At 43.1% G+C, this 24,022-nt stretch overlaps 1 protein-coding gene across 1 annotated transcript in view; it reads left to right on the forward strand.

Annotated features, from left to right (window-relative positions):
• The window catches only part of DOCK2 (dedicator of cytokinesis 2), a 366,360-nt gene that overhangs the window by 34,084 nt on the left and 308,254 nt on the right, over positions 1 to 24,022 (forward strand). The window contains exons 7-14 of the mRNA XM_039876355.1: positions 4,066 to 4,201; positions 6,254 to 6,408; positions 10,816 to 10,897; positions 16,159 to 16,294; positions 18,714 to 18,789; positions 19,794 to 19,870; positions 20,462 to 20,587; positions 21,738 to 21,862. Coding sequence (XP_039732289.1) covers positions 4,066 to 4,201; positions 6,254 to 6,408; positions 10,816 to 10,897; positions 16,159 to 16,294; positions 18,714 to 18,789; positions 19,794 to 19,870; positions 20,462 to 20,587; positions 21,738 to 21,862 — 913 coding nt within the window. The remainder of the gene's footprint in view (positions 1 to 4,065; positions 4,202 to 6,253; positions 6,409 to 10,815; positions 10,898 to 16,158; positions 16,295 to 18,713; positions 18,790 to 19,793; positions 19,871 to 20,461; positions 20,588 to 21,737; positions 21,863 to 24,022) is intronic.

The raw sequence follows: 24,022 nt of genomic DNA on the forward strand, positions 1-24,022 counted from the left end.
ATGATTGGCCCGATTTCTTGCTAAGTGTCCAGGTTATAGAAATAAAAGTTCCTGTCCACTAAGGGACCACAGTCCAATTAGAGTTGAGCTACAAGTAAACTATTGACATGTATTGTTGTAAGTTTGATGGCTTAGGGAGCAAGAATGTTCTTACTTGGACGTGGAGAAGGAAGTCAAGGAAGGCTTTCTGGAGGCAGTGACTCCAAGCTGAATTTTGAAAGAAGAAGAAGTAGTAAGTAGGCTAAGAAAAAGAGAGACCAGGAATGTGTGAGAAAACATGGCATGTTCAGAAGACTGCAAAGTGGGTCAGAAGGCTGGAACTTTCTTGAGAGGGAACTAGAAAGAGCCTGCTCAACGAGAATAAGAAGAAAATTTCCCAGCAGCCAGGCTTCCTTGCTTTTGTCATATGCAGTAGGGAAAATATCGGAAGAGGAAAGTCAGTGGCTCTAACTTACAGCTGCTTCCCATCCCAGGAGCATAGTAGTCCTTCTGCTAGTTCTTCTGCTGGCAGCTGTCAAGCGTGTCCAGATCTGCTTATCGTGTACATCATCCCAAAGTGACGGGAAAAGTTAGCCATGCAGCTGCTGCTGCCATTGGTGCAGTGGCGTCTGAGCACAGCTGTAGCTGGGAGTGTGGGAATTGAGAGAGTTTTGCTGTTTTATAATAATGGCATCTGTGACCTTCAGATGTCGTTTCCTCATGAAGGTTCCAAAGAAAAAGGAACAAGGATGGAAGAAATGGCCACCACTCATAGGAAGCCTTCCCTGATTTTCCGCCTCCTACCCTGGCCCGGGTTAGGGGCTCTTGCAGGCCCTGAGCACCCTGACCAGTAATTACCTCCTTACTGGCTTGTCTCCCCTGCTGTGCTGGGAGCGTCTCTAAGATAGTGACTGTCAACTCATCTCTATGTCAGGAACAGCATCTGCATATAGTAGGTAATCAGTGCATGGTGGTGACGGGACAAAGAGGAGAAAAAGAGTCCTCTGTAAATCAGCTTTGCATCAGCAGCATCGCCCAGGCCAGCCCTGGGGTTTCAGTTTCAGTCAGTTCCCTTTGGGGAAGTGAGAGACGCCCTTGGAGATAGAGGCCCTGAGCGAAGGGGCCCCTTTCTTCTTGCCTCCCTCCCTAGATGACTTCAGCTGGAAGTGAGAGAGACTTGTGTACCTTAAGTTAACACTGGCCTGCTACCTTGGGGCCTCAGAGCTCTGAGCGAGTGGGGTAGGTGGTTTCCTGAAAGTCAGAAGACCAGGCCTCTGTCGGGAGCCTAGGCCTTAGGCTGTGAGAGTCAGGGAGGCATGACAGGAGCTGAGTCTTGAAGGATTGATCAGAATCAGCCTGTTAGACCTCCTCCCTCACTCTGTTCCTTCATTCAGACATCATACTTTTGTTGAGCATGTGGTAGGCCCCAAGGACATTTACAAAATACGGCCTCTATATTTAATAACAAGAAGCCAGTAAGAACTAATAATGACTTACTGAGTACCTATTATCTGCCAGGTACTATTTTAAGCACTTTCCAGGTATTAACTCAGTTATGTCTCATGACAGTTCTTGTTTCTCAGATGAAGAAAACTGAGGCTCACAGAGTGATCAGATCATTTTGCTCAATGTGCACTGGAAATTGAGCCAGATAGCTTGACTCAGGGACTCAGAGTCGAGGTGCTTAATCACTACATTCTGTTGCCTCCCCAGGACTACATGGGTTAGTGAGAGAAAGAGAGAAGCAAACAGACACTTGAGTAGAAAGTCATGCATTTCATGAGAGGAGGAAACATGGACAGAGGGTGTGGGGAGGCTGGGGGTGGGAGGCAGGGCAGAGCGTGACATCTGCTCTGAATCTCACAAGACTTGCAGGAATTATTAGGTGAAGAAATGCAGGGAGGGAGGGAGGGAGAGAGAGAGATGATGGGAGGAGCTGCAAGGCGAACATGAACATGGAGAGGAAGGCAGACAGAGCCTAGAGCTTTGCGGGCCTGAGCGCCAGATGGAGAAGTTTGGATTTGTCCTGAGAGTGATGGTGAGCCACAGAAGGAGCCATTTCTGTTTTTTTGGTTTTTTTTGAAAATAAATTTTTTATTTTGAAAAATGCAATTGGTGGGGCTTCTTCCTTCACCTTTGTCTTGGGTTCACTGTATCACTTTCTTGAACAGAAGGGAGCAGTGGGATTATCTCCTGAGGAGAAAATGGGAAAATTCTCAGTTCTCCAAAATGAATGGTCTGCTGCCCTATTGGGGGACAGCCTCTCCTGATGCTGGGTTACGGGAATCCCAACAATCCTGCCCCTTGACTACTAACACTCCCACGTTTCAAGGGGTCTAATAATGGACAAGCTCTTTGGTACTCAAAGAGTGGGGGAGGAATCCTCAAATGACCCCTCCAAATCCCATGAGAGCTGCACCTGGGAGTATGTTTTATTCATACACTTTAGAACCATACCCATGTTGATAAATTTTGAAGAGAAAGAGCCAGAGAGATCTTGGCATTAAATTATGTATCGGCTTTGCTCCATCTTTTCCGAGGTCACGTGAGCCTCTGCTCAGCATTAGTTGAATGCATTTGTTCCCCCTGAGCATCGCCCGCTCGGCAGCATGGCTGTGCAACATTATGAGTCACATCTAGTTGGAAGTTAATTTCCTAATGAATGTGGACAAACGGATGAACCTTGGCTCCCTTCCGTTTGCATTTGGATGAGATGAGAGATGTGCCTCTCAATTTGATTCTCAAATAAGAGACAAAAACTTAGTCTCTTTTATTTATCCTTGCTGGCCTTCCTCCAGCTGGTACTCGGTAGTGGTGCCCGAGTAGGACCACTGTTGGCCTTCTCACAGTCTCTGTCAACCCACTTCCCCCTACCTCCTTTGTGCGGACACCTGAGGGCCTCCATCTCTACATGAAGTACAAAAGCAACTTCAAATTAAGGCCTCTGCAAACCTACCCCTTGTCCCAACCCAATATTGCTCCTATCTAGAAAATATACTGTAGAGGTTAAGAGTGAAGACTAGGATGTCATGGTACCTTTTACTAGCTGTGTGATCTCGAGCAAATTAATTAGCTCCCAAATCCTCAGTTTTTCTTCACCTGTAAAATGGGGGTATTAATAACAGCTCCCTCATAGGACTGTTATAAAGGTTAAATGCCTTAATATACATAAAACATTTAACATGTAAGCTGATTGCAAATGCTGTGTGAGTCTTTGCTGTTCTAGTATCATAGATGCCAGAGTGGCAGGTACAGTTGAAACAAATCAGACCAAATGGGAAAGCTTGTGGCATGGAAGTCAAGGCTGAAGAGCTAAATGAGATTTCCCCCAACCAAGTTCAAATGATTATTGAATAAATATACACGAATACTTTCTCTGCATCTATATTATATTACATTAAACAAAATGAGATAGGGCACATGTCTCCTTTGAGTCCTCCATCCCTGCTAGTCCCAGAGCCTTGCCTCTCTCACGGGTATCCTTGGTAGTATCAGTAATTTGGTGCCTTTTGTCCAGACTTTTCTCTCTGTTCATTGTTATTCGTGTCCATTCCATGCACCCAGATAACATATCTGGCTTGGTTTGTGTCTTTGTTTTCTTATATATAAAATATACTGTATGCATGTGTCCATACTTTTTTCTTTCTGAGACATATCATTAAACACACCAAACAATGTCATATTTTCAAAACCCTGCTTTATGGGATTTCATGACAGATAACAATTAAGTTAACCTTCCCCTTTTGATAGACGTTTTGTTTTTTTCTTTTCAACACTATGATGATGCAAATAATGCTTCAGTACACATTCTTGTTCAAGTGTGGGATGTTTCTCTAGGTTCAATATCACAGGAAGTACATTTAAAATATTTTAATATACATTGACATAGTCCCCCCTCCCAAAGAGGCTGTGCTGTACTGTACCAATATGACTCTCAGCTGTGTACACGGTCTTTGGTGTAGAGCTGTTTCATGAGAGTCAGTGATCTCCAGAAACCAGGTCAACTTTCTGGTAGAAACTCCTTGCCAATGTCCTAAAGGCTTCAGTCTCTTCTGATTTATCCTCACCTCCTATTTTGCTTTTCAGAATCCTTGAACTTGATCTGATTGTCAGAGATGAAGATGGAAATATCTTGGACCCTGATAATACCAGTGTCATCAGTTTATTCCATGCCCATGAGGAAGCAACTGAAAAAATCACAGAGCGTATCAAGGAAGAAATGGTGAGCTTTGTGAAACAGGCTCTGGCCAAGTGAGGCAGACATTTAGCACACTATAAACTTAAAATAATAGGCTAATTAACTAGATTATATATTGTTCAAGGGGACATCTGTCCTATTGTCTGAGATGATCAGTAACCACACACATTTTGTTGCATTTTTGTATTGGGATCTATAATTCATTCTGCATCCATCCTACAGGTAGTTTAACGCCAAATAAGTTTCCTGCTCTTGTAGAGCTTTTATAATTCAGAGAGGAGAAAAGAAGCAAGGCAGTAAAAAAGCAAATAAATGGACAAATTAATTCCAGGTGGTGATAAGTTTCTAAAAGGCAATAAACCAGGGTTATGTGAATCAGAGTGAATCAGGAGCTATTTTGAAAGGTACCATTAAGAAAGGCTTCTCTCAGGAGTGACATCTGAGATGACACTTGTATGATGTGAAGGCACAAACCTGGGAAGATCTAGGGACAAAGTAATCTATGCAGAGGGAACAGAAAGTGCAAAGTCCTGAGGTGGGACTGAGTTCTGCATGTTCAGAGAGCAGAAAGACCAGTGTGGATGGGGTACGATGAGCAATGAGTGAGTGTAGGTGATGATTTGGCAAAGTAGATAGCAGGAGTTGGCTCTCACGGGACGTGAGAAGTCATGGAAAAGAGTTAAGATGTTATTCCAAGTGTGATAGGAAACCAACAAAAGATTTCAAAGAAACATAATATTTTCAAGGTTAATATAATCTGACTTATAATTTAAAAAATTTTAATCACTGTATATTATTCGAAAGCAATCTTAATTTTAGCTTTCTTGAGATATAATTTTCACACACTAAAATTAACTTATTTTAAACTACAGTCTAACGAATCTTATTAATATATAGTGTTGGGTAAACTCTCCCACAATCCAGATGTTGCATGATTCCATCACCTTTAAAATTTCCTTGAATTCCTTTACAGCTAATCAATCCCCTTTACAGCAATTCCCAATTTGCTCTTTGTGACTATACTTTTGCCTTTTCTACAGTTTCATGTAAGTTTAATCATATGGTTTTTGTGTTTGACTTCTCTTACTCAGCAGGATATTTTTGATGTTTATGTTGTTGTGTTTATTAATGTTATTTTTTTCATCGCTAGTTGTTATAACATTGACCAGTTGTCAATGGCACATATTATTGACCAATTAGACATTTGAGTTGTTTCCAGTTTGGGGCTATTAGAACTGATACTGCTGTGAACATTTACATATAAATCTTTGTGTGGACAACTTTTTATTTTGGCGGGGGTTGGGGGCAATAATTAGCAGTAGAATTGCTGGATCTTATAAGTGTACGTTCAACTTTTTAAGCTACTGCCATTCTATTTCCCAAAGAGGCTATATAATTTTGCATTTCCATGAGCAACATATGAGAGTTCTAGCTGCTCTGCATTCTCGTTATCACTTGGTATTGTCAGCCTTTTAACTTTAGCCATTCTAGTGGTTGTGTAGTGTTATCATTGTGATTTAACTTACAGTTCTCTGGATGGCTAGTCATGCTGAGCATCTCTTCATGTCTTACTGGCCATCCTATTTGTATCTTTTTTTTTAACGGAGTGTCAGTTCAAATAATTTGCCTATTTTAACTGGACTGATTTTTTTTTTTTTAATTCTTGAGTTGTAAGAATTCTTTATTCTGGATACAAATTCTTTGTCAGATATATGTTTTGCAAATATATTTTCTCCCAGTCTGTGCCTGGCTTTTTTTTCTTTCAAAAAGCAAAAGTTCTTAGTTTTTATGAAATTCATATGAGCAGTCTTTTTCTTTTATAGTTTGTGCTTTTTATGATACTAAGAGGGAGGCTGGGTCAGTGATGATTTTCTCAAAGTGAGAAAATCAAGGCCAAGAGAGTCCAAGTGACTTATCTCAGATTGCAGAAACGTGGTGGTAGAGCTGGGAATAACGCCAAAGGCTTCACACTTGAATCGTTCATGATTCTCTATATCCTAGACCATCTTTCTGTTGTCCTAAGTGGTACTGAGCTAATTTTCTCCATCTTCTTCCCTTCTTTCTTTTGTCTCTCAGTCAAAAGACCAGGCAGATTATGGAACATATGCCCGGATCTCCTCATCCCCTACCCACAGCCTCTATGTCTTTGTGAGAAACTTTGTGTGCAGAATTGGGGAAGATGCTGAGCTCTTCATGTCTCTCTATGACCCCAACAAGCAAACAGTCATAAGGTAGGTGCGGTTAGCATGGGCTGACTTCTCTGTATGCGGGACGCTGGAGTTGCAGACCACGGAGCACATTTTCTTTCCATCAGCATTTGTGGAGAAATTCTTACCCAGAAGAGAAACCAAACCTACCTGAGGACGTGAAATAACTTCTTTAGGGTGTGGAAGTCAGGTGCAAGTATTACTTACCACCAAATTTTCCCCAAAGTGGGGTTATGATTACAGGGTTTTGTAAACAGGTTTAGATTGCTGGAAAACAATCAGAAATAACAAGATTCAGAGAGGTAGAATTGATAGAATAAAAATAACTATTTTTAAAAGGAACTCCAGCTGAGAGGGAAGAAAATGCCAGTAGGAGGTAGATAATGTACTAAAGATAGAGAGAGGCACATGAAAGTGAGTTTGGAAAAAATAAAAATAAGAAAGTAATAAAACCTTGTGAGCTACTATTCAACTATTGAAATCACGTTTCCTAATATATAATGATATGAGAGAGGTGTTCAAATAGGATGATCAACTCTAAAAGCCAGTTACTAATAGTTTGCAGAGTATCTATTCATTTTTGTAAATGATATATACTCTAAACGTATAGAGCTTAGTTTACTTGTATATTTAATATATTAGATGTGTGTGAGAGAGAGATGAGAGTATAGATAAAGGTCAAGAAGAGGATGTACAAAAAACTCTAGCATGAATTTATTTTGTGTGATGGGATTAAGGGTGATTTTCCTCCTTTTTATACTTCTCTATATTTCCACTTTTGTACAATATATACAATAATAAGACTAATTAATAAAAACAAGAAAACTTTGCTACTATAAATAAAATAAAATAAGATAAAAAATAAAATAAAATAGGAGTTGAGAAATGAATGGTGAAACCTGCATTCTTCATGGCAACAGTGGTCTAAGAGTATGGCCCTGACATCTGCCTAGGCGCACATCCTGGCCCCACCGTTTATTCTTTCTTAACCTTGGGCAGGTTGTTCATTTTTCCTAAGCCTGAGTTTCCCATTTGCCAAATGTGAATGTCAGATTCACAGGATCGTTTCTTTGAGGCTTTAATGAGAGAAATCACATGAAGCAAAGGGCCTGGCAAATGCTACCTGTGCTCCAAGTGGTAGAGGCTATGATTATTACTACTTAAATTAATTATTCTTGAGAACGGAGGAAGCAAGGGAACTTCTGGGTACCTCAGCTCAAGGAGGGGAAAACACCTTTGGGAATCTCCAGGAAGAGACTTCGGCACACCCCTGACCCCCACTGCCATTCTCCTCTCCTTGTGGTTCAGACTCATCCTTTCTCCTAGGTGACCATTGCTTGTCCCCTCTAGTAGGGTTTTGGTGCAACACATGGTCCTATATTTGAGTTCCCTGTTGATACATTAGAATAGAGCTGGAGCATGATCATCTACTTTTATAGAGAAAACGATGCCTTACTCGCTTGGTGTATGATGATTAAATGAGATAACACACAGTGCCTAGTGAACATGGTACTTTGGAAGATAATGGCTCTCCTGGAGACATTTGTGAAACCTGGAGGGACTGATTATTTAAGAAGACTGAACTTAGGTGTGTACATGATCTCACTTAATCCTCATTACTCCATGCCATTCGGGTGAGAACGTGAGGCTCAACGAGGTCAAGCAACTTTCTCAAAGTCACACATGTTTACAAATGGCAGAGCTGAATTCCTACCCAGGTCTGTTGGGCTCCAAAGACAAGGTAGTTCCCACTTCAGTCTGTCACCGAGGAGCTCTTCCCTCAGGGTAGTAGCAGATATCCTGAATGGTCTCACCAGGGTCTCAGTACTGTCATGGGGGAATGTTATTCTTTATAGCAAACCTAAAGCCCTAGCTTGAGAAAGCCAGACCAATTCACCTGGCTAGGCCTCGGGGGGCACCGCGAACCAGTCTCCCTGTCCCCTTAGGACCCACCCTGAAATAGTCTGCGAGTCTTAGTCTTCTTGCTGTTCCTGTCAGCTGCTCCCAAGGCACCTGTGACAAGGCACCCTAAAAGCACTAATAGGACCCTCCCTTCCTCTTAGAAAACATGAAAATTCCTCATGGTCGAATTGACAAGGGTGCATGGCCTGCTGGCCCATTTAAGTGACGGATGGCCTGAGCCAGCTCTGGAGGGAGACAATGGATCGGTGAGATGGCCGCTCTGTTCCCTGATGTGTCACACCAGATGAGCTGCTCGATGGGGCATGCCTGAATGATGCCTCTGAGAATGCCAGAGATGCAGGGAAGCCCTTGAGAGATTGAGGGACGAGGAGGAGGACAAAAGGGGCAGAAGCCAAAAAAGTAGAAAAGAAAGAAAGAAGAGAAGAGGCATAATTCGAGAAAGGGGCTAGGGAACTCGGAAGCCCTCCCTGTGTCAGTCTGATGCTGTTCGTTCCCTAAGAAACCAATCTTCTCCACTCCTGCCTGCCCTAATCAGGATTGACATGCAGTGAACCACAGGCAAGTTCAGGCATCCTCATTGTGGCCCAGACATGGATAGGGGAGAATTTCAATGTTGGGATGAGTCATGGTCAGGTTCCAGTGGGTGCCTGAAGAGATCCAGTTTGGGAGATTTAAAGTAAATTTCTATAGGACAAACAAAGAAGCAGTTCAGGCATCAGGCCTGTGGCAAAACCCATTTCTAAAAAGAGCTCGAGGAGTTGGAGTGGTCCTCACCTTCCACTGCGGAGGGTGTCGTGTGGAGGAGGTCTCACCTGTCGTTATGCCAGGTGGGCCTTCTAGATTTACCATACAGGTCTTCCTGGGCAAGGATGGATGGAGCCAGCTCAGCTCTCTAAATTGCTTTTCTTATTTATGATTCTATTTCCCCTAGAAGAAAATTGCTAGGGCCCGCCGCTTCGACCTAGCAGGGTGGTTCTCTATGGGGCTTGCTACAATGTAATGAAAGGTCCTGGGAAATACCCATGTATTTCACTGTGACAGTTCAGAAATAACCAATGGGAAATAATTTAAAAATTTTTTGGATGGGCCTTCTTGGTTAGTTTGCTGCAAATTTCACTAAAAAAATTGAATCTTACTGAAAAAAAAAATGGTACATTTACCTTGATTGAATTTTAGCCACTGGTTGATCCTGGGCTGTGTTCATTTGTTATTAGTTCCATTTCCCCCTTGAACTTTGTTCAAATTACTCTTGTTAATCTTCTAGAAGTGAGTGGCGAGAAAGGAACAAGGCCTCAGACAGAATAAATCTTTAAAAAGAAGGCAGTTCCCTTAACTTTTGTTGCATTCTTGGGATGATTTGGTTTTTGAGTTTTATTTTGCTTTTTCCTAATTCAAGATAATGAGCATTTATTTAGCACCAACTATATACTCCTTGATGGCATGGAAAACCTAAAGATTTAACTTGGCTAACAGTACTAAGCTTCTCCTTAAAGAAGTGCTAGACTATTTTATCTTCCTGGTGCAGCCGGCCTGACCAGTATGATCCATACAGGGTGGTGTATGGTTGCTTGAAGATATGAAATGATAAATGATCATATATCAGAACCATGTGACTGCCTGTCATAAAAACCTGAAATGGATTTCAATTAGCCCTAGGATCAAGATGAAATCCTTGAATGGCTTAAAAGGCCTACATGGTCTAGCCTCAATCTCTAATTTTTCTGTTACCAGTTTCCCCTTAGATTTGTGTTTTAGATGCATAAGCTCCACCTGCCTCAGGGCCTTTGCATGCATGTTTGTTTTGCCTGAAAAATTTCTTTTCACCACTCTTTTCTTGACCAACATTATTTCCATGTTGCACCCTCAGCAAAGACTTCCCTGACCACCCAGACTAGGCCAGGCTCTTCTGATTTGCCTTCTCATAATATCCCGAACTTTTCTTTTATAGCACAGTTGCATATAAATAGTTGTTACAACTGCATTTAAATAGTTTAGTGTATCTCAGATCATGGCTAAGACCCGCTATGGTCCATCACAGTGTGATGTTCCGTTCAAAGAAACAGTCCTCTATCCAACACATAATTTAAAATAATTCAAATGTTTACTCAGTCTCAAAAGGGGAGTGGAATAGGAAGGGCAAATACATTCTTAATGTCCAGAAAAATTCTACCAAAATCCTTTACCCTTCATCTCCGCCCCTTGATAACCTTGTGGAAAATGCTGCTGCTCTTCAAAAATATTAGGCAGCTGGGCTAGGATTTGCTTGGCAGATAGGGGAGGGAAAGAGACTAAATACACATGTTAGTAATTCTTTGCCCCTGCTGTCAAACCTCTGTCTTCCCGACAGAAACACGATCTCTTGGAGGGAGGGACCATGTCTGTCTCAAACACTGCTGTGTCCCCAGTGGCCAGCATAGTGTGGGACACACAGTAGAGGCTTGGTGAGTGTTTTTACTAAATGAATGTTGAGCCCCCAACAGTAATGGGCTACCACTTCTCTTCTCACAGTGAGAACTACCTGGTGCGATGGGGCAGCAGGGGCTTCCCGAAGGAGGTCGAGATGCTCAACAACCTGAAGGTGGTCTTCACGGTGGGTGTGCACTGTCTTCTCATTACCACGCTTCACACTCCCAGGGGCATGATCTTGGAAATGAGGCTGGTTGACTGGTCAGGAGGCGGTGTGGCCTCGGTGCAGAGCCCTGTTCTGTGCTTTCTGCAGGGATTCAGAGCCGCAACGGAGGGCTTTGTGTGCTCTGCGGAAGCTGTTGGGGAGATGGATCTTCTCCTCTCTCTTTCTTCCTCCTTCTCTATCTTTTTCTCACTCACTCGCACACACAGAACACATGCAGAGCACTATGTAAACAAGTACAAACCTCCTCCAGCAATCGTATCTAGGTGCACTGGGTACCACAGCTATGCTGATTTTCTGGGTAATTCATGGTTAACCTGAGTTCTTTTCTTTGGTTCAGTACTAAAAAGCTTCCTCAACTATATCAGAAAAAAAGGCCTTCCTAGAACATTGGCTGCCTTTGTAAATTGGATATTCTGAACATAATTAAGTCATAGATGACTAACGATGTTTTGGGTCCCTGGGATCATCCTTCTAAATACCTGTACTCACTGGGCAAGACATGTGTAGAAATGTTGAAATGTGTTGTTATTTGGATAACTTATTTCTGAGAGTGAGTAGACTTTTTAGCTCTGGGAAGGAGAAAGAGTGGGAAGGAGATAAAGGTTATCATTTCTAGCAGAGACCCCTCTCTTGTCCTGTTCCCACAAGGCTGTGTCAAGAGTGCGATCTTAAGACACCTAAGGATATTGGTGTTGTCTACAAACTCCTTTCAGGAGAAGAGCATTTATGAGATTTTTCACTGTGTTGCTTGTGTGAGCAAGAGAGATTACAGAGGAGGAGGTAGGGAGGGATTTGGGCATTGACCAAAATGATGGGTTTGATCCAGGAGTGGCCAACATGCTATATTAACCTACCTCACTTTACAGTGATTTTCCAGTTACAGCCCGTTAAATGCAATGTCTTATGTTATGTCACAATTAGACTAAAGTGCAGCTGATTTGTTTGTTATTTTCTAAAAAATGAGCCCATAGGTCCTAATTGCTTAGACAAAGTTTTCTTGGCTTATACAAATGTGTCCAATCCTGTTTATCTATTATTAGTTAGAAGGAGAAGCCTATTTATTTTCCCGATAAATAGGAGAGTCCCACAGGGCTTTGTGATTAAACCAGGAGACAGATGTTTCATGAGAGGGAGAAGGACAGGGAATCAATCAGTGGTTCATTTTGCAGAGAACCAGTTCATGATGTAAACATGCGGGAAAGGGCATCGGTAAATTTGTGTCACTCAGTATTAATGAGAATGGGATCCTGCCTTCATGGAATTCTCCCTGTGCCACCGCCCCTTCTTCCCACAGCAAACGAACCTGAGAACCTTGGGTGACTAGTTCAACAGGCTGACACTTCCCTCTCTTGAAATGATGGGAGTCTTCATTTCAGGGCAAGGAAGGTCATGCTGTTCTAGCTTCTTTTATTGATTCAAGGGCTATCTAGTGAATACTGTGTGTAAGCTCTGTGCTAGTTGCTGGGGATACGGCAGTGAATAAGCTGATAGGCTCCTGCTCTCATGGTGTGATGGGGAGAATTCAGAAAATAAGTAAATGAATAAATAAAAAAGAGAAATGTCAAAAGGCAATCTAGGCAACATGGATAATTAAAACAGGGTGATACGATGGCGTTTGACTGGGAGTTGTTTTCAGTTGGGCACTGAGGTGATATTTAAGTTAGCGATGAGATAAGACTTGGCAGGCATGTGCCTTTCTGGCCTCATTTATCTTGTCTCTGGGTGTTCACTCTCTTTAGTTTCCTCTTTGGGGGCAGAGCCTGAGGAGCTGACATGTGGGTCGGACCAATGGTGGACTTCCCCTCTGTCTGCTTGACAAACATTCACCCTCCGTGGCCCTGTTAGAGGACAGAGCATATATCATGAGGTTCCCTAAGATTTTGTCCGGTTTGGGGGTTGCTGCCAACACATGGGAAGCACGACTGAACAGTAAGAGGAGTACTAATGAATAATTAAATCAGGTGACATGGGCTTTAAGTTTCATTGTCCTGCCTCAGCTCCTCCAATGCATCTGAGTTTTATAAGGCCAAAGTAATATGATTGAGAGACACCACAGATTGGAGACAGTTCTGAGTGAGGGTTGCCCATTTACATACTCTCCAGAGAATAACCTGTGCTTAGGCATTTTGCTATGTTTATGTAACATATTAAGATTCTTTAGTGCCAAGGGTCTCTGATGAGGCAGCTCTTAGAGATCTGGTGTCTTCCTTTGAGCGAGTGAAATCTTATCAGAGAAGAGCGGCGGAATGGGGCTTACCTGGGAACCTTATGGGTTTATCTAAGTTGTCTAAGTGTATTATTTGCTAGGGCCGCCATTACAAAGTACCACAAATAGGATGGCTTAAACAACAAAACTTGTTTTCTCACAGTTCTAGAGGCTGGAAGTCCAAGATCAAGGAGTTTGCAGGGTTGGTTTCTTCTGAGGCCTCTCTCCTTGGCTTGCCAATGGAGACTCCTACTGCCTCTGTCTTCACATGACCTTCCTTCTGTGTGTCTGTGGCCTAATCTCCTCTTCTTATAAGGATATATTGGCTTATGTCACCCTCATGTCCTCATTTTAGCTTAATCACCTCTTTAAAGGTCCTATCTCCAAATATAGTCATGTTCTGAGTAATGAGGGGTGAGGACTCCAACATATGAATTTGGGGGGAACATAAGTTAGCCTATAATATCTAGGAAGAAACTTTTCAGGTGCCAGGGCCTCTGTGGCTCTGAATTGCCCCTGAAACATACCAATCTACATACTTCAAAAATATGAAAAGTACTAATGGGAAGAGAAAAGTAATTAGGGATGAAGGTCATTGAAAGGAAAAAAGACTTGAGCTTTTAAGGCTTTGGATATACAGAAGAATAAGCTGTACACATTTGAGGCGGAGGTGCAGACAGGGGGCTTAGGTAGAAAGATCCAGCGTTGAAAGTGAGTATTGTGTATTTGTGGAGCAATAAAGAAATCTTTGTGACAAAAATAGAGTACTTACATGCAGAGAATAGTGGGGAATCAGTTGGACAGGACAGCTGGAAATATATTATGTCTAAGGCTTTTCACATCAGCCGGGGAAGATTAGCACTAATAGGGTAGGAAATAGGGAGCTGTTGACATTGTTGGGGGTGGAGAAATGAAATAGTGAATGTGGCTTCTAAAGATGAGTTTGTAGGGGGTCAGAGTGAGTGGGAGGAAGGAGCCAGGCAGGCCAGAGAGGAGGCTGTCCAACCATCCTGTGAGATAGTTGGGATCTCAAAACTCAGTTGCCTACAGGGCAAGACAGGGAGAGCAAATGAGTGGAGAGTCTTCCTCATTCTGAAAGTCCCTCCTCCCCTACCATCCTTCTCTTCCTGCCTACCAGCAAAGGTGCTTTGGAGAGTGGGGAAGGAGATGTCCATTCTTCCAGCTACTGAGAGGACAGTCCTGTGTCGGTCAGGTTTCTCCAAAGAAACAGAACCGATAGGATATATGGGGCAGATAGATAGGTTTATTTTAAGGATTTGGCTCATATGATTGTGGGGGCTGGCGAGTTTGAAATCTGTGGAGCTGGTCAGCTGGCTGGAAACTCAGGCAGGCTTTTTATACTACAGTCTTGAGGCAGAATTCCTACTCCTCTGGGAAACTTCACCCTTTACTCTTAAAGACCTTCAACTGATAGGATGAGGCCCATGTATATTATGGAAGATAATCTCCTTTTTTTAAAGTCAAATGATTTTAGATGCAAATCGGACCCACAAAATATCTTCATAGCAATGTCTAGACTAGTGTTTGACCAACCAACTAGAAACCATAGCCTAACAAAGTTAACATAAAATTTAACTATCACAGCTCCCCAGGAAGGAAGGTGTGGACCACATTTGGGCCGTGTCTTTCTTCCAGAGACTCTGTACAACTTTGTTCTCTTTCTCCCACATCAGCCGCAGTAAGAGGCTGGGGATGGCTGCTTTGTCTGATCCCTGGCTCTGATGCAAGCCGCCAGGCTGTTCCCAGGCATATGCCTGCATGAGGATTAATTCGGAGAAGCAACTCTTCCCCAGCAAGGCCACGCCCAGGGTTCTCTGCTCCGATGCCAGCATGCCTTGATGTTCCTTCTCTAACTGATCCCAGCTGGATGGTGGTCCCAGGAACACTGAAGCTTTTAGATTTGAGCAGGGAGTCAGATGCTGAGGTGGTCCACGTGGTTTTTCCTCCTTCGTGTCTTTCTGATGATGAGAAAGATATACTGCGGACTTTGGTGTTGGAGTGACTGCACAATGTCTCCAAGGACTGAGGGTATGACTGTGGGGAAGCCCCTCTGTTTCTCTCTTTGTCCTTGTTTCTCAGTATCCTCATCTGTAAAATGGAGATGCAATAACAGTATCTACTTCTGAAAGTTGTCAAGGATCAAATAAAACTGTGACATGAGACTAGCATGGGAATGAGACATTAGCTTAGTTCACCAGTTTTAGCGTTCCTCCTCTCGAGCACACAGTGAGTGCATTTCCCTGTCCCCTTTGAAATTAGCGTGGTCACATGCCTTGCTTTGGCCAATTAAATGTAAGTGGAAGAGACATGTGTCTCTTCTGGGTGGAAGCTTTAATTGCCATGTTTCCTTGCCCTACTGAGGGGACCATAGAAGCACATGTGTGATGAGATCGTCCGTCAGCCAGGGGCCCAGAGTAAAGAAGGGAGTTGAGCCCCCACCCATCTGCATTGGACCTGTAGCCTGAGCTAGAAGGAAACGTCTGTTGTGTTATATGCTCTGAGATGTTGGAGTTGTTCGGGCCGTGACCCAACCTCGAATGCTATAGATACTTTAGATACTCAGTAAATGGTTATTTAGAACTTTTCCCTCTTCCTTTGGTCTTCTTCCTCAGAGTGCTGAACAATGATGAAACGGATGGAGTCATTTGTAGCAAATGCTATTTTTTTGGGATCCTTCAGTGGGCATATAGGGAATCTTGCTTATATTAACGGATATTGTACTTCTGTCCTTCTCTTCTTACCAGACTGATGAGGAAGAATTGGGATGGAACACGGGAATCCTGCCGCTCAGTTTCCTTTTCAAAACTCACCTTTCTTTTCTGTGAAATGGGTGTGATAGCTCAGTTTTCTACCTTTCCCAGGACTAATTGTACAATTGGTCCATGTATGCTAAGTGCTAAGCACATCACCAAGAACTTACTATTACTAGGTTTCCTTTTCTCCTTTTTCCATTAGACGCTTGATATGTAACTGTTCATTTCCTGCCCTACAGGATCTCGGAAACAAAGACCTCAACAGGGATAAAATTTACTTGATTTGTCAAATAATCCGAGTTGGGAAGATGGATCTCAAGGATACCAATACAAAGAAGTGCACACAGGGACTGAGGCGGCCCTTTGGGGTGGCAGGTAATGACACATGGCACAGCATTAACTTTTATTGGAGTGTGCATTTTATATGGCTGCATTTAAAAGATTATTTCTTTCCCTCTCTGCCTTGCTCTCCCCACTTCCCATCCTCCCCCGCCAAATTTATGCCAGACAGACCCTAATACTTACATTTATGGTGACTAAATTGAAATAATTGGTGACTAAGTCCAGATTTATGATGAAGACAGTGACTAATGGGATCCTCGTGTCTGGAGCAGAGCGATGGGAATACTGCACAGTCTGAGCAGTTGGCGCCTTTGCTCCCCAGCGTGGGAAAGAAGGAAGAACAACATAGGCAGGATCTAATTATGAGGAGCAAATCATTTTAAAAAAGACTCAGAACTGGAAATGCAGTTACACAGCATGAGTCACCCGCCACACATCTAAATCCCACGTGGAAGTGGACGCGTGGAGAGTTGGTGTGGACAAATGAGGCTGCTCCAGAGCAGCGTTGCCTCCACGTTTTTCTCCAAGCTGTAGCTCGCTCAGGGTTTCCAAGGCTTCACCATTCTCATCCCACTTTTACGGGTTTGGTTATATTTGACCATCACTTGCACTATTACTCATCTAATATATTTTCTCATAGTTAGCTCCCTTTATTTAAATTAAAGCACATTTTTTTTCCTTAAAAGACTGTTTAAATACATGTAGAAATGGCAATTGGATATACCAGTTTTATTTCTTTTTATTACAATATAAACTTCTAGTCATGTACCATTTCTAATCCCTGTATACCACGTCTCACTAAACCCAGTATTTTAGGTCCCCACTTCAGGGGACCCTGACCTGTCGTCATCACAAGCCAGCTGCTGTTCAGTGGCTCCCCTGGTACTGCTTGCAAAGTGGCGGAGAGGGAGAAGATAGCTCTACTGGTTTTTCAACCTGCATTGTTGCTAGCTAGCCCGCTAGGTGATCTTGGGCAAGCATTTCCCCTGGGCCTTAGTTTCATTACCTGTAAAATGAGACACTCGGATCTGGTTGGTCTGTGACCTGCTCTAAAATGCTCTGATTCTATATGAGGGGTACTCCTGATGTCACAATGTCCCTGTTCAGTGAGGGTCCTTCAATCTTGCCTCACAGTGTGCTTTTGTCCCCAGCTGTAGTCTGCCCTCTCTCTTGGTTTCAGGCGACAGCGACTGATATAACTGAAAGGTTCACAGATAGATTGCTTCAAGCATAGTGGATCTAGGAACTCAAATGAATTTACATCTCTCTATCTCTCAGCTCCTATGTCGTCTTGCTGGCTTATTCTGAAGATGGCTGTCCAATTAGTTGGCAAAATATTGTCAGGCTGTTCCAAGCTTGCATCCTACCAGTTTAGCAATCCAGGGGCAAGAGAGCACCTCTTCCCTGTTAGTTTCAGCAGAAGCCCCAGGAGCTTAAATATAGGTCATGTGCTTATCCCAAAAGCACTTGCTCCAGGCAGGAAGATGTGGTCTTCTGATCACCCAGGTCATATGAACAACTCTGGAGTCAGATGGAGACTGCTGCACCCAAACCGTGGCCACTGAGAATCGGCGGGGGTGGTCTGTTAATCAGAGAGAATCAATGCTGGGCAGGTTCGAATCTATTTCCGCTCCTTTTCTCGGCTCCCTAACTCCCCTCTTGAGCTAGATTCAGTCACTGTTTGATTATTATCCAAGCAATTTTAGTGGCTCCCAGTCCAGGACCTGGAGCGTTTGAGGTATTTCATATTGTTACCTTTTTAGTTTTCTATTTGACTAGCTTTTCTCAGTTTCTCCCACCCTCACTCCTACCATTTCTATAATCCCTGCTCTAATGCAGAAATTCTTCACCTTGGCTTTATGGATCTTTAGTGACTGATTTGAGGAGAAGTTTCAGAGGATCCAGGATCCCATTGGAATTGCAGAGTTCAGGGCTCTTACAGTTATGTGTCTGCGCATATGAGCACATTTATGAAAATGGGGTGAATAGTTTTCATTAGATTCTCAGATCCCACAGGGAGTCACTACTCTCATGTTTTGTAGGCACAGTAGACATGCAATACATATATGTCAAATCCATACTTAATTGCTTAATTCCATTAAGCAATTGAAGGCTGGCAGAGGGCTGGGCACTGGGCTGGGCACTGAACAAGGTAGACATGGCCTTTTCTTCATGGAATTAACTCTTTCCTCTTGACTGTTGCTAAACCATGGAGTCTTGGATGGTTCTGTGGCTTGCTGCCTTCCCCCCTGCCCCTCACCCACTTTGCCCAAAGTTTGCCAGGTGCTACATGTTATGAACACTCACGGTCTGTGTATCACCCGACACTGGCTTGCTTGCCTTCTTAGACTTTCCTGATCCAAACCCCCTGCCCTACAATCTCACCCTATTGTCATCCCATCCTGGGTGCAGGAGGGCTTAAACTATTCATTCATTTCTCTTCTTTGTCTAGTTATGGATATAACAGACATCATCAAGGGGAAAGCAGAGAGTGATGAAGAAAAGCAGCACTTCATCCCTTTTCACCCGTGAGTGATTTCCCGTTTCTTTCCATTTCTCCTAAGCCTCACCCTTTCTCATTGAGGACCACTCAGAACGGGGTGAACTGGTTTCTTTAGTTGGTGATATCCAGGTGGGGCCTCCCAAGAGGAAGGCAGGATGAGAATGACGGTCTCAGTGACAGGGCAGTTTTTCACCCACTCATTCATCAAGTGTTATTTATTCTACAGACGTGGATTGAAGGCTGGCAGAGGGCTGGGCACTGGGCTGGGCACTGATCAAGGTAGACATGGCCTTTTCTTCATGGAGCTTCTACTTATATGGGGAATTAAACAGATAATCAGTAAAAGATTAATGCTAGGAAGACTCTTAAAAAGGAAGGAATCCCAAACCTTCAAAAGGAATAATTAATGATTACAGGTAGGATGGGAACTACAAAGCTGTGAAACAGCAGCAGCATATCAAGAATTTATAAGGGAGTTCTAACCCAGTTCTCATGGGTAGAAATGTCCATGACTGAAGAGGAGGGTCCTGAGGAAGGTGAATGTCCTTTCTCTGCTCTAAAAAGTTGTCTTTGAGAAAGCAGGACCCTCGGTTTGAGGATGTTGTCCTTACTTTGATGCCCCAAGGCAGGGCCAAGGAGAATGGTGTTTCATAACAGGTAGTGAGGCCAGTGACTGGTTAAAGTGTGTAACTGAGGCTTAGCAGGACAGGTGAAGCCTTTGCCACCTTGCTGAGTTGATATTCCTTTTGAAGGCTTGGGATTCCTTCCTTTTTAAGAGTCTTCCTAGGAATAAAAAATGGCCTCTACTGATAGCATTCATTGACGTTCCTAAGTTTCAGAGCCACGTTGCTTTGTGAAAGGGAGAGATATGCTTCTTGATGTCATATGTGCTCTCTGAGCTATCATAGGCTGGCTACTTTTCACCAACGGTGTGGGAGGGGCTGGGCAGCTTTGTGGAATATGTGAAACCACAAGTTGGGGACCTCATGAGGGCATCACATGAGCATTTTGTGCTCTTTTCCTTTCCAGAGTGACAGCTGAGAATGACTTCCTACACAGCCTGCTTGGCAAAGTCACAGCCTTCAAGGGAGACAGCGGAGGACAAGGTACAGTGCCAATGCATAAAGCAGGCTGGGTCTGACTCTGGCTTGGGGAGCCCTTGATTCTTCAGCAACCATATCAAAATCTCAAACCCTGGGAAACACAACCTTCCTTCCAGACAGGCCATTGCAAAAGAATAGGAGCATATGATCTATAGAAATGGAAACCATATCTCCTGAAACTGGGAGCACATCCTAGTACCCAAAGGAAGAGAGGAACTGATAGACCCTGACTGTTTTCTATGTTTTAGGCACTTTAGTATATTTTCTTATTTGATTTCATCCTTCCCACAGTCCTATGAGATAGATGCTATCCACCCTACTTTACAAAGGCTGGGCTTAGAAAGCTGGGATCATTCGACAGAAGCTCACACTGTTAGAAGTAACTGGTGGGATTCAACCCAGAGATGTCTGGTTCCAGAGCCCCTCTGCTTTCCACCTGCCTTCCTCCCCCTGGGACCGGTCACTGCATCTATAGTTGTTTGTCTCTGCTTCCAGTGGTCTCCTTCAGAAAGAGACCAAGGGAGAGGTGAAAGGAGGGTGAGACTGAGAGCACCTTGTAGAGGTTAGCTCTTCACGGTGAGCCTTCCCTTCCAGGCCTCTGGGTGACCATGAAGATGCTCGTGGGTGACATCATTCAGATCCGCAAGGACTATCCACACCTGGTTGACAGGACCACCGTAGTGGCCAGGAAGCTGGGCTTCCCGGAGATCATCATGCCAGGTCTGGCCTTGCCCCGGGGTGGGAGGTGGTCCAGCTTGTCAGATCTATTTTCTTTTTAAAGAGTCAACTCCTTTTTCTACTGCCTTTCTATAACTCTCCCTGAAGGTAATCACTGTAAACAGTTTTTGCATCTACAGAAATCTTCTATGCATTCACGTAACAAACACAAATATATAAATATACACAAGTAGTTTTTCTCCCACAAATGGAATCACACTTGATATGCTTTATATATTATTACTTTATAGCTTCATCACTCAATAATTTATCATGGACATCCTTTCTGCTACATATAGAATAGTTCCATTCTTTGGGGGAGAATATTGTCATTAAATTTTTAAACTATTTTTTAATTACGAAAAGATTCCATGCTCATTATAAAATGTTCAAATCGCTTGAAAAGGTATAAAGTGAAACATTAAAAGGTCCCTCAAATCTTTGTCTGCAGAAGTAACCAGTACTATTAACATTTTCCATATGTGTATAACACTCTCTCGAAACTTCCCTTTTCGTCTTAAACCTGTGTCTTGGACTCATGTCCACAACTGCTCTCGCTGATTTCTCCCTTCTTTCCACAGTTGTATGGAGGGCCCACTGGAGGCCCGTATTGTAATTTCTTTATGCTCGCTTTCTCTGAGACATCAATTCTTTGTGCATTCCCCACGGGATTTTCAATTGTTCTTGACCCCATTCTCGAAGACACTTTTGCACCTCTTCCCTGACCCCATGTTCCTTGGACACACGGAAGTCACTCTTCTTGCTTCCACACAGCAGAAGATCTGTTTGTGTTCATCGTTGTTATCCATGGGCCAAGATCAGTTCAATCGGAGCTTTCCTGTGCCTTCCCAGAAGGTGTCACTAGAGGATGAAGATTAAATGATTTTAATGGAGAGACATACGTGGCCAATTTTGACCGTCCTACCTCCCTCTTTTGCAACTGATATCCTAGCATTTCTCCATACCCTTGTTACCTACTTCTCCAGCCTCCCTGATGAGGCGAAGTGCTCTTCTAAGCAGTTCTGACTGTAATTTTATTAATAGACATCAAGGTGGGCCACTTTCACTCCCTCCCTCACTCTCTTTGCCTTCTAGTCAGTGTCTGTCCTCCTGCATCGACTCCAACTCTTGTCTTTCTCTCCCTCTGCCTCAGGGGACGTGAGGAATGACATCTACATCACTCTGCTACAAGGCGACTTCGACAAGTACAACAAGACCACGCAGAGGAACGTGGAAGTGATCATGTGTGTGTGCGCGGAGGATGGCAAAACGTTGTCTGTAAGGAGCCCTGCCGTTGCTCTAGGTGATGAGGCCCCCTTGGGTGCCTCTGCTCATGAGGGCTTGCTCTTCCCACTCGCCATTCTGCTCTCTAAATGCCACTGCCTTCTGGATGGTGTCGAGCAACGTGCTCTGCACCTTTAGAGCTTGGTTAGCACAAGAGCCCATCATAAGACTTCTTGTTGTTATTTCTTTACACCAAAGCAGTTTTTCGATATCTGTTCCTTTCCTTTCTTCTTTTTTCTTTCTTTTTTTGGCTTGACTCACCTTATAGGTTAGCTTTTTACAGTTAAAAAGTTGTTCTCATTGAAGCCTGAGCTGGGTTTTTTTTTCAGGCAAAATTCATGGTAAGAAAAAGGATCAATACAGAGCCTTGGGCTGGTGGAGACTCAGGATGTCCTCAAAACAGACATTCCCAATACTAACTCTAACTCCCCAGCGCTCAGCCTGAAATTCTGGTGGAAAGTCTTATTCGTAAATTGGTCTCCAGAGGGCTGGCAGAGTGTATTCAAGAATGCAAAGCACATTGCTATAAATATTTATACAGCATATGTCCTGTACAATATTTGTCATGTGTGTTTACATTTATTTACTTATATTTCCTTTAAGATTGTCAGCAGTTGTGTCCAGTGTGTGGGAGTGTTTTGCCTCTCAATTTCTCTTTTCAGAGTACTTAGCTGAAAATAAAATCACTCTCAGCAGAAGCTTTAGCGTGGGCAAATATTCCTCTTAGGCCACAGTAGGTAATCAGATAGCACAGTAGGGTGGGGATATGAGTATCAACAAGTCATCTGCTCTAGCCTTGGGGCCTGGAGCTCAAGCAGGTTTGGCTTTCCTCTACCTAAGAACGACTAGTGTTAATAGAGGAATTACAATGTGCCAGGCACCAGGATAAGTATGATGCGTTACTGTTATCCCTATTTTTACAGAGGGGGAAACTAAACCTCTGTCAAGAGAAACAACTTTCCCAAGGTCACAAAGTTAGTATATGGCAGAGGTTGGGGTTGAGTTCAGGTTTCTGGCCCTCTTAAACACTTCACTGTCATGCCTATACATTTAAAAAATTATGCAGTTTATTTCTCATTTTAAAAATGAGGCTAATAACCAATTCTATTAAATTCTGGGAAGATACATAATCTTTTTTTAATTTAAAGAAATCCTTGCAATTACCTTTTTGTTCATAAATACTGGCCCCATTAATTAACATCTAGTTGAGCAAATCCAAGCACTTCACTCCTCCTCTTTTTGTTAGATTCTGAAACTTCTAAAAAATAAATGAGAGATTCTTCACTCAAAGGTACATAAAGGAAGAATAGATGCTTTTTATCTGAAAGGGAAATTGTATTTCATGAACGTACAGTCTGTTGCTTTAAAGTTATTTTTATCCAGCTACCTATTAGAAAACTTTTAAACCTCAGCTTCATTTTTTGAAACACTGATATGCTTCCCTTCAATGTTCCCAGAGGACAAACTAGAAGGGACAGTTCTTGTTTCTGAATCATTTTTACTTCCACTTCGGCTACCTTTTTGAATCACACCCAACCAGGCTAGACAGATGCACGTATCACAGATGAATATATAAGCAGGTATGCTGGGGGCTGAAATGAAGAGGTAACTGTGGGTCCCAGCAATAATTTGCAGTTTTATCTATTAGGGAAGTTATGGGGGAGTTCAGTTGACTATTGAAAATTGCTAAGGAAGCCTGTGGGAGGCTTTTCTTTCTCTTTGCAGAAATAAATATTGCTACCTAATTAAGTGTCAGACAGCATACTCAAACACTCTTGTTTGATGCTGTGGGCTCCTGTGGGAACAGTCCCCTTTCGGGACACTGATTCCTCCACCTGCTGAGATGCACACTGCCCACGTGGGCCAGAGGACAGCGTAGGTTACACTTTTCCTCCGCTCACTCGGGGGTCTGAACGACCTTGCTCAGGAGGGGCCATAGCAGAGATATTTCCTTCTGGGATCAAACACGGTTCAGATCCCAGCCTCTCCTCCTATTAGCTGTGTGATCTTGGGCAAGTGTATCTATAAAAGAGGAATAATAATCTCTTCCTCCTCTTCCTCATGAAGTTGCAGTTTAAACAAAATGCTAGGTCTAAGGTACCTGGTACACAGTAAATACTTGGTAACTGGAAGGAGGGGAACAGTCAGAGAAGG

This window comes from Pteropus medius, unplaced genomic scaffold (genome assembly GCF_902729225.1).
Source record: "Pteropus medius unplaced genomic scaffold, Ma_sr-lr_union100, whole genome shotgun sequence".
NCBI classification, from domain to species: Eukaryota; Metazoa; Chordata; class Mammalia; order Chiroptera; family Pteropodidae; genus Pteropus; species Pteropus medius.